The sequence below is a fragment of the Astatotilapia calliptera genome, chromosome 7 (genome assembly GCF_900246225.1).
Source record: "Astatotilapia calliptera chromosome 7, fAstCal1.2, whole genome shotgun sequence".
In the NCBI taxonomy this organism is placed as follows: domain Eukaryota; kingdom Metazoa; phylum Chordata; class Actinopteri; order Cichliformes; family Cichlidae; genus Astatotilapia; species Astatotilapia calliptera.
Window position 1 is genome coordinate 35,622,821 of NC_039308.1, and position 11,018 is coordinate 35,633,838.

At 41.7% G+C, this 11,018-nt stretch overlaps 1 protein-coding gene across 1 annotated transcript; it reads right to left on the reverse strand.

The window, feature by feature from the left end:
• Positions 1-1,747: 1,747 nt before the first annotated feature.
• LOC113026088 (uncharacterized) lies at positions 1,748-8,317 on the reverse strand. Its single transcript, XM_026174518.1, has 7 exons — positions 8,144-8,317; positions 7,096-7,215; positions 5,638-6,012; positions 5,385-5,498; positions 3,284-3,859; positions 2,897-3,013; positions 1,748-2,811 (listed from the first exon to the last, which is right to left on the reverse strand). The coding sequence occupies exons 1-7, from the start codon at positions 8,223-8,225 to the stop codon at positions 2,210-2,212; spliced, it is 1,986 nt and encodes a 661-aa protein (XP_026030303.1). The 5' UTR covers positions 8,226-8,317; the 3' UTR covers positions 1,748-2,209.
• Positions 8,318-11,018: the final 2,701 nt, after the last annotated feature.

Below are 11,018 nucleotides of genomic sequence, written 5' to 3' on the forward strand. Positions count from 1 at the left end.
CTTTGATATTAATGAGTTTTTTGGGTTCATTGAGAACATGGTTGTTGTTCAATAATAAAATTATCCCTCAAAAATACAACTTGCCTAATAATTCTGCACTCCCTGTATAAAAAAGATCTGGTAGCTGATAGTAGATAGTGAAAACTGGAACTTTTCTGTTTTTTATTTATCTCTTATTTAATTACTTTGGTGTAGTATGAATGTCATTTGGAGATCTTAATCAGTAGGAAATTCTGTGAAACGTATGAAAATACAGCTAAAAGTCCGAAATCTCATTCAGGCTGATTGTGGCCCCTGGGCCTTGTATTGACGATGGCATGATGTTTTTGCTTCAATCGTGTTCCAATAAATATTTACTAATTACATTTTTTTTTCCAGCTGCATCTTTAAAAATGTTTTTGTGTTGCTTTGAGCCCAGTGCTTCCTGACTGTTATAACTCCAAAACCTCTTCTTATAAACTGCTTGAGCTCATTTTAAAATGAATATGGACTGCTTGGCTTAAATGTACTTTTATAAAAAGCTACTTAACAGCAATATATTTCAAATTAAAGTAGGTCTTAAACACATCCCTTGGATGGGAATCGCTGCCAAGTTGAAAGGTCGACTGTAACTTGTAATATCGTGTTGTTCAAATCAGAGCTCAAGTTAAACCAGGTTTGATGTGTCAAAGAACAAAATGAATAAAGGTTTGTAAATGTAGGTTTATTTGAACAAGAACGTTCAGTTACTGTGATTCTGATAAGGCACTGAATCGAATTTAAACAAACGCCAGCCAAAAAGAAAAGTAATTACATAATAATAATAAAAATAATAATAATAATGATAACTAAACTGTTAGTTATAGCATGTGCTGCAATTGTTCAGTATTGCATCAAAACCATTTATACTTTCCAAAAGGGAAAAAAAAGTGTTTTTTTTTAACTCTTTACATGTTGACATTTTTTCATTTTAAGATAAGTTTATACAATTTTAACAAAAGTAACAATTCTGGCTTTGTAAAAAAAAAGAAGCAGCAAATTATTTAAATATTATGACACAATAGGATTAGAACAAGTTAAATAAAGAGGACACACATGAAAAGTTTGATTACATTTCTACAGGATCTGTGGTCAGTCACTGCCAACAGCGCAGCTCTTTAAGATGTCGGTTTGTTGACAAAGTGCTGAACCCATCTTTTCCTTTGGCACTTTCAAAAGGACTCTTGATCAATAAAGTCTTTATACGTGAATGTCACAACCAAGTCTGAAATTACACAGCACTGAGCGTAGTTTCACTGTATCTCTGTAAACACTGAATATGGGCCTGGTGATGCTGATTTTAAGTGGTGGATGTACCAGTTTGGGATGAACCTCATTACTTTGGGATAAATCTGTACACGAGAAAGACGCCTCAGCTTGCTGTAGTGTTCTCAAACTATTTGTAAATAAAACTCAGTTTGCTGTTATCTATGACATCCGTGCATAATCTGCAAGAAGGGCTTGCAAAATTTCAATAAAGTGCAGAATTAGGGAGCCAGGAAGTGAATTATATACATTTAATTAGTGTTTATATAGTATCTGTTCACAAATCTGTGTTTTTGTTTAGAAATTTTCAGGACTTTGTCCTTTGCATAAAATGCTTAAAAGTGTTCCTGTCACATTAATGCTTATCAGCTATATTGCTGCTTTCAGTGTATGTTACAGTATTACTTACATAGTTAAGTTTCCCCCCCAGAAATGTGGGGTCATGTGTTTATTGTTAGTTTTCTTTGGGGGGGGGGGGGGGGGGGGGGGGAAACGACTTTACAAGTTTTCTTGCTGACATATTCATCATGTTTGTGATGACAGCGTTCAAGACAGTTCTGAATTGCGGTGAAACAGTTTTCTGTGACTTTTAGGTCACTTTATGTCACAGCATCTACGTCTACATTGAATCTAAAGCCGAATGCCACAAGTGTTTTATTTAATCTACATTATCAATGCTGTGTTTTGATAAGCATGAAATGTGGGTTTCTCACTATTTAAGCTGTTTAGCTCAGTTCATTTCTATTCTGCATGATGTGGATGAACAGGAAGTGGAACAGCTCCACGTTGGAAGAGCCCCTGAAAACTGAAATCGTGGTTATTATGATCATTGTACCGAAGTTTTGAGATTAAAGAGTCACAGCTATTAGAAGAGATGATCATGAGATCTAGACTTGGGCTGAAATGAAATGAATGAATAAGCACACTAAACATCCTCCGACATGCTGTGAATCGTCTCTATTATCTTCTTCTTCAGCTTCCTCGCTTTGTCAGGCGGCGTCTCATTCAGACACTCCTCCACATACCTCAGGAACCCTGCGTGTGGGGACGCTGCTTGAGTCTGACATAGTGTCCTCATGAGGTCCAGCACCTCGGTGGTGGTTGCCCGGTGGCTCGCGCGCTTGCGTCCAGATACTCTGCTGTCTGTGTGGGAGGAAGATGTGGAAGGGGAGGGGGACGAGGAAGGGGAGGAGTGCTGGGAGTCTGGGGGTGTAGGTGAGGGGGGGGCTTTGAGACCCCGCGTGTTCAGCTTGGAGACAGTTTGGTTGGTGGCACGGTAGTGTAAGGGGGGAGGTGGGGCTTGGCTGACCATATGGAGGAGACCGGTGTCCTGCAGCTGGCAGAAGTGGACGTCCTCGGGCTGCTCATCCTCGTCGCAGGAGTCGCAGAGGAACATGAGGTCACGGTAGTGCTTCCACTTTGGGAGGTAGAAGTCCTCCGAGCCGCACGTTTTGTTGGAGCTCACCGCCTTGTGTTCACGCTGGAAGATGGTTCGCAGGTTCCTGAACTTCGTCTTTATGTCTTCCACTAAAGGATGAGAAATGACAGAGATGCTGTGAGTTCAGATTAAAGGCTCCGTGTGGTGACAACATTAAGGCGGCAGGAGTGTTACCTGTGAATGAGACCGGCTCGTTGTTTGACAGGATGCTGCTCAGTGTCTCCAGCAGGCTCTGTCTCAGCAGACGGTTCCTGTAACTCTCAGATTTGTGGTTCCACAAACAGCTGTGCTCTGGAACAGAAGAAAACCATCAATTCTCACATCAAACCTGGTCGTGCAACTTTTTTAACCATGCATGGCAGTGGCTGAGATGTACAGCGACTCTCTCAGCTGCCTCTAACAGCTGATGACCACCATAACCAAACACGCAGCTCCCAGCACATCACTACAAACACAACAGAGGAACAAAAATCTAACATCTCTCTGTTGCAGTGATAGATGTAATATCCAGGGGGTAAGTCTAAAGGGTAACAAGCATTCATGATGAGTGGTGCCACCTACTGGAGTAAAATGAGATGAGCTGCTGAACTTTGGCCTCGCTCCAGAGGCAGCGGGTGTCAGCACTCAGTCTGTTGTCTGGCTGAGCCGAACTGGCTGTAGAGAAATTTAAAGGGGAGGGGTTGGTACAGGATCTGGTGTCTGGCAGTGAACTGGATGGAGAAGTTGGCAGCGTGGAAGTGGCTGATTGGCTGCCTAGTCTGAGGTTATCCGGAGCTGCAGGGAGGAACATTTGGTACCCTGCGCTTGTTTTGGCGTCGCTCTGAGTGGAGCTGGAGGGGGTAGAGGCGGTGCTGAGTTTGATGCTGCTGGTTTGGTTGGAGCTGGAGGAGAAACTGCTCAGGGTGGAGGACGGGGTCTGGTTTCCGTGCTCCCGATCCTTGTCTTCTTGCGGCGTCAGGATCTGCAGATCTTCAGAGCCGTCGTCTTCGTCGCAGGACTCGCAGAGAAAAAGCAGCTGCTGGTAATGTTTCCATTTGGACACGTAGGGTTTGTCAGACGCCCTGCTTGCCTGGACCGCCTTGAACTCGCGGTTAAAAACAGTTCGTAGGTTCTTGAACTTGCACTTTATATCTTCAACTGCAAAAACAGCAACACAGCATCACTTTATGCTGGAAAACTGAAACATTTAGCAGCTCAGAGCTTCTGGAGATTGAAGAACACAAACATGACTTTATTATTTTGAAAAAAATGTGTTTTTCTTTCATTTTCTATGCAGACATCTAACTGTATGAAATCACTGTGTGTGTATATTTCAGCTTATGTTAAAATAACGTAAACATATATAAAGGAACAGTTTCACAATTGAGCTGTGGAGAGTGATAATTAGTATTTCCCAAAGATTTACAGTCTGTGCTTTGGATGAGTGGTACTCATACTGTTAAATTGCTCCAGTGCAAATCTTTTAATTACAGAGTACTTTGAGACACACAAACTATGGAGAGGTATGATAAGCACAGCTCACAGGGCTATAACTGCTGGGAATGGTGGTCCATTTCAGTAGAGCAAGAGTACATCCTGTGAGCAGGGGAATGGCATTTTCTCTCAATAACGGCAGAGAATAGGGTAAAAATAACACTATTAAACAAAAAGACCAACATTTGTCCAAACGGAAATAAAACAACATTTATATCCTTCAGTTTTTCCTATGGTGAAGCTATAAGAAAAGTAAACAGCACATTTCTTATAATCAGCACTGACTGGTCAGTTAAGGATTTACAATGGGACGTTCTGTCCTGACGGTGCCACTTTCCAAACATTAACTAGTGGTTAGAAGGATAGTTAAATCACAGCAGAGACCTGCATGGTTTATAGGAAGCTGCTGGTAGTTGAAGGTGTCTGACTTTCTGCCATAAAGGTTTATAAGGTGCTGTAGCGTCACTAATGCACACAGAAAGAATTTTTACTACAATCAAATCCTCTAAAATTCCCCAAACTGAACTCTATTGTTCATGTCATCATGTCTATCAATAACATGGTGGAAATTTCCATAGAGCCTCATTCACTCTTTACGAACTGCAGCCATTTCTGTACAATGGGTTTAACAGGATGTGGAATAACTCTCCTCGACTGACTGAAAGCCCAATCCAGGAGAGCCATTCAAGGTTTATAAAGAAATCTTACCAAAATATTGAATTATTCCTTTAAAAGCTTCCAAAATAACTAAACTTATCAAGAGAATGTGAAGAAGAAACTGCCATTCAAAAAAAGTGATGTTGAGGAGACATTAGCTGAAGCTGAACTGGGATTGGGCTCTGCTTTCATGTAATACCAGTTTGTACCACAAGATGGGGCAGCCAGTCAATGTAACCTTTATTTAACCTGTCAAATTTCTTAAAGAGGAAAGGGCAAGGCTGAAAAGAACTACCACACATCAGAAAACAATACAGCCACCAGTAAACCGCCCCCTAGTGGTGGAAGTTTTAGCCTAAATTCACATACACTAAATAAAAAAGTAGCTTTAAAGCAGGGACTGTTCAACTGGGGGACAACAAGCCCTCAAACAGTCTGAGGGCGTCTGACAAACCAATTAGGTGAAGAATCCTGAGTTTGCTACTTCTGTAAGAAAACAACAGAAAAAAAAGTGAAAAACGGTGATGCTTACCTGAGAACGACACTGTGTGGTCAGACAGCTGGCTCCTCAGCGCCTCCAACAGCCTCAGTCTGAGCTGACGGTTGTTGTGGTTTTCAGACTTCTTGTTCCAGAGACAGTTGTGCTCTGTGGAAAAAAACACACAGGAATCCCGTCAGCTATGAAACTACTCAAAACGTTACTTAATCTGAGGTTTTTGTCTACGTATGTACTGCTCTTCAGTAAAAACACATGATTTTGAAGATGAAAAAGATCTTTTGTTTACCACAATAGAAAGAAATCAGAGCTCGCTCCCTCTCTTCAGTCCAGTAACATTTAATCATGACACTGGAGGGAACACAGGTGGACGAGGAGGAGGCAGACGAGGTGGACGGGGTGGGGAGGAAGGAGATGATGAGTCCTGGGGAGGTGAGGACAGGCTGGCCCTCTTCCTGCAGAGGGTTCAGTGGTGACAGCGGCGGCTCACCGGCGGCGGGGTCGTCCTGGTCCCAGCAGCCCTGCAGGAACATGAGCTGATGGTAGTGCTTCCACTGCGGCACAAACTCGTCGTCCGGGTTGCACGCCTTACTTGCTTTAACCATTTTGTACTGACGCTGAAAAGTCGTACGGAGATTCTTGAACTTGTTTTTGATGTCTTCCACTTGGGAAAAAAACCCATATAAATTAGTTAAAGGGTACATCTGACTGTCAAACCTCACACTCGTCAGCTAATGAGCACACCCCGGATCATGTTTTCTCACTTTTAGAATAGCAATAATTTGAAATAATGGACTTAATATTTTACTAAAAATATTCGACTAATGACTGAGCCATCAGGAAAGTGGTTACTGAGGCCACAGAGACTCACACAGAAGCTTGAATGGGCTTATCCTCAGCCCAGTGCTACAAAGCGAACTCAACATACCCACTGACAAGCAGCATAAGCGGTTACACAAAGCTGGTTAACAACTTGTTAAGTTTACCCAGGGCTTCCCCTGTGTGTACACATGAAAGGGGTGCTGGCAGTGCCTGACCACAATTACTGATAAGTGTACTGGTAACAGAGCAGCTGATTTTTCAAAGTAAGATGAAATTTGTACTATGAGACGATATGAAGAGGTTAACCACACAATACAGACTGAAAGAAACAGCAGTGTGTGCGAGAGAGGAAAAGCACGATACAGTAATATCGTATTAATGGTCTGTACTTAAAGTGCTTTGATCAGTAAGACTGGAAAAGAGCAGCTATCTGACACCATGTTTAAATGGTTTCATTCTTTCAGCTGCAGTTCAACAGCCAGGGTAAACAATAAATATAAAAACAGAATTCAAACTTAGGCTGAGACTAAGTGGAAATAAACCCGGAATGTACAAACAGCTGTCAAAGCTGTCACATATCAAAAATTATATATAGTTTTGTCAAAAATCATCTAGCCTTTTTTATTCTTTTCAGATGCTGCCATCACCACCCTTTCATGAGAACGTCCTCTTAGCTCAATAAAGCCGGTGTTAACTTACCGACTTGATAACCACCTGTGTTACTGCTCTGCCTGATTGCCGTTGTTAGGATAAATGAAGCCAGATAACCAAAATATATCCTGGGAATTGCAGAGCTTGGTTCCTAGTACTGGGCACAGAAATTCCCCTGCTAGCCATTAATGAGAATGCAGGTTTATGGTTTTACTTTTATTACACACATAGTCTATGAGTTTGACAGATTTGGTTTATTTTCCTGCTGATTTACCTGTGAATGGGACTGGAGGTGGGAGAGTTGACAGCAGGATCCTCAGTGTTTCCAGGGTTTTCCATCGCAGCTGCCGGTTCTTATAACCCTCAGACTTGTGGTTCCACAGGCAGCTATGCTCTGAGAAATGAAACAAAGAAGATATAGCTAAAATACCTGCAGCTTCACAGGGTCTAGAGTGTGATAAATTAGAATAAAATCAAAACGAACTTGTACTCTTAGTGTGCCTCTGTCTAAGGGACCAAACCAGGCAGGAAAAATGTAAAACAACATTTGCAAGGTCCAAAAATTTTAATTTTTCCTTTAATTTGGCACCTATCCCAGTAACATACACATCAATGTTGCGTTCAATTTCATCACTGTGGTTGTTGTTTAGCTCTTGTGGTGCTATCTAGTCTCTATTAAAGTTAGTTGTTTTTCTTTGGCCATGTTATATACACGATAACAGTATTTTAAAGATATTCCTATGTGGAAAACTGTGGGAACATCTGGTGACATTATTCATTACTTCAAGAAGGATATTTCATTCACCAATTTAATTATTCTAACAACCTGTAATTATTAACAGCTACACACTTATTAATAACAGCCATTTTTAAAATATGTTTAAAGCTGTTATTCACTATGATAAACGCTACAGATCTAAAAAAAAAAAAACAAACAAAAAAAAAACCCCCACTGGAGTAATGTTAGATACAGATTAAATATAAAAGTCTGCTCTTCTCATTTAAATTAAATCAATTGGCTAAAAGTATGTTTTTATTTAGTTTTTTTTTATTGAATTGTGCAGAAAATAGCTCATAAAAACATGCAGAGAACTGATTTTTTTTCAGCCGATTTCAGTTGAAAAACAGCTAACTTGACTTCAGTTGCTGGTCGCCATTGCTCGTCTCTTTCTGCTGTCGCTCATTGCTAACAGCCGTTGGTCTCGTCCAGCAACCGTTGCCCACAAATGTTGCAGCTTCCGACACATCAACGAAAAGGGCAACTTTTAAAAACGTCTTTACACGCGGTGTGAAAAGAGTCCGCCAAGGAGAGTGGCACTTACTGGAGAAAAACGCTATAAGCGCCCTCTCTTTCTCCTCCGTCCAGTACCTCTCCGGAGTGAAGCTGAACGGGGACACCTCCATGTTTGATGTTGCCGTTTGCTCCTTCTTCTACGCGGCTGCACGGTCACGTGATACAGAATCCGATTGCCGATTGGACGATTTCTAGAGATTCCTGAATAAATAGCCATATTGCCCGGTAGAGGTCGCTGTCGGTTAGTGTTGTTTTTCTTCAACAAACAAAAACACTATTTTATGTATTTTATTCATTTTTCAAGTTTAATTAAAAATTGCTGAGCTTAGTGATTAAAATCAAGACGACTGACTTTTAAAAAATAATTTAAATACATTTATAGTAATTCATTATAACTCTTTAAAAGTAACATTAAAAGGTAAAGTTAAGTTAAAATATTAATTAATTCTCACCTTATAGCAAAGGCAGCCAAACACTAAAAACTGCCAATAGCCATAGAGCTTCAATATGGTGGAAACCTGAAAAATATAGCCTAAAAAAGAAATCAAACTGAAAAATTATTACATAGACGCTCAAATCACATTGGAGAAAAATGGGAAAAAAGGATGTGGACAAAAAAGCTGCATATGATAATAAAAAAAATGCTCAATTAAATAGAATTAAATTAAATAAAATATAACAATGAGCTCAGTAAGTAAAATAATAAGTAAAGGTCTTTGGATTCCACACACTGAAGAATAGTGCAATATGATGAAATCCCTTGGAGGAGTTCGTCAAAGAACGATGCCTGAAAAGAGGGGAAAATGTTGCCAAAATTGCACATTAATTTTAAAATGGCTGACTTCCTGTTGGATTTGGGATATTGCTCCAAGAGACTTTTTTGTACATCTTGATATCTCCTATAAGCTTACCAGGTTTCAGACTCATACATAAAACACAGAGCAGGGGCTGTGATTTTGAAATTTTGTAGGGGGCGCTGTGGAGCCATTTTGGGATATTCAATGAAAATGATCACATAACAACAAAGCCTTATCCACATTGGAGGTGTGCGCCAAATTTCAAGACTTTTTAAACTTTCCAAGCCCCTCAAAAGCCACTTCATCTTTCATGGTGAACCGCGTTGCCACCAGGGTGCGGCGTTCAGTTTAAAGTCACAATTTTTGCACTGAAGCATCACAAGGGACTGATGGTGATATTCACCGCTTTTGAGGTGGCCACGATGAACCTGTGAAAATCAGTACAACAAAATTAAAGCCATGACATTTCCTGTTGCCACTAGGTGGCGCTGTCCGTATTCCCGACAATGGGCACATCAATCTGTTCAGGGCGGGTCTGACATCATGCCTGTAAAGTCTGGTACTGATCAGACTGGATTTCATTGAGTTATACTAATTTGTTTCTTCATGGCGTGACATCAAAGTTCGCCATGCCGCTGGGGTCACACCCTTTTGCGAAAAGTCACAGTTTTCACTGTAACCCAAGACCAACTCCTTAAGGCTTTCCTGGAGAAATTTGAGGCTGCAGATGTCACCCATCACAATACTGTACCCCAAAGTGTAAAACATGACATTTCCTGTTCCCACTAGGTGGCGCTGTCCCTGGTGTCAAATATGGCAGTTGAAATATGTTCAGGGGTGGAGCCTTATCATATGTGTTCACTTTGGTCAAGGTCAGAAAATGTATGACAAAATGAGAGGCAATAAGATTTTCATGGCGAGTCATCGAAATTCGCCGTGGCGCCACGGCCTCATGGTATTGTGAAAACTCAAAAGCTCCGCAATTTAACATGGCCCAGGTGTGTAGTTGAAACTGACCAAAGATGAAGCTTATACGACCAAATCCCAAGGAGGAGTTCGAAAAAGTTCGAGGCATGGAAATGGCAAAATTAGAGCCAAAATGTCACCTTCACGTCCAAATGGCGGACTTCCTGTTGGGTTTGCGTCAATGGGCCCACTGACTTTTTTGTTCGTCTTGGCATGATACACATGTGTGCCAAATTTCATACATGTAGCCCAAACGATGTGGTCGTAGGGCTGCATTTTACAAGGCATAGGTGGCGCTGTAGAGCCATTTCCCAGTGCTCATATGTAAAACCATTAAAATACAAAATTTTTCACCAGACCTGGCATGTGTGCAAAATTTCATGAGTTTTTGAGCATGTTTAGGCCCTCAAAAAGGCCCTTGTTTGGGGTGAATAATAATAATAATAATAAATTAATTCCAAACTGCTGTTATACTCTTAACATTGAGATGCAAATGAGGAGACTTCACTCAGGCAAGTCTGCTGGACCAGACGGAGTGAGTCCCCTTGTCCTCAAGACCTGTGCCCCCCAGCTGTGTGGAGTCTTTCATAAACTGTTTATGCTGAGTCTGAGTCTGCAGAGGGTCCCGGTGATGTGGAAGACATCATGCCTCGTCCCTGTACCAAAGACGCCTCGTCCCAGTGGCCCCCAGGATTACAGGCCCGTGGCACTGACCTCCCACATCATGAAGACCCTGGAAAGGCTCATCCTGGACCAGCTGCGACCCATAGTAAGACCACATCTGGATCCCCTTCAGTTCGCTTATCAGCCTCGTCTCGGAACAGAGGACGCCATCATCTACCTGCTCAATCGTGTCTACACCCATCTGGACCAGCCGGCGAGCACTGTGAGGGTCATGTTTTTTGACTTTTCCAGTGCTTTCAACACCATCAGGCCAACCCTCCTGGGTGATAAGTTAGCAGCGATGCAGGTGGATGCTTCTCTGGTGTCCTGGATTGTTGATTACCTGACAGGAAGACCACAATATGTACATCTCCCACAGTGTGTGTCTGACAAGGTGATTAGCAACACAGGGGCACCACAGGGGACTGTCCTCTCCCCCTTCCTCTTCACCCTCTACACCACAGACTTCAGCCACTG

Excerpts from the sequence above, each read along its gene's own strand:
- LOC113026088 (XM_026174518.1), bottom strand. The coding sequence starts at position 8,225 with ATGGAGGTGTCCCCGTTCAGCTTCACTCCGGAGAGGTACTGGACGGAG. Across the intron at positions 5,499-5,637 it reads TCTGATTTCTTTCTATTGTG|AGCACAACTGTCTCTGGAAC; the intron begins GTAAACAAAAGA and ends TTTTTTCCACAG. Across the intron at positions 3,014-3,283 it reads GCTCATCTCATTTTACTCCA|AGCACAGCTGTTTGTGGAAC; the intron begins GTAGGTGGCACC and ends CTTCTGTTCCAG.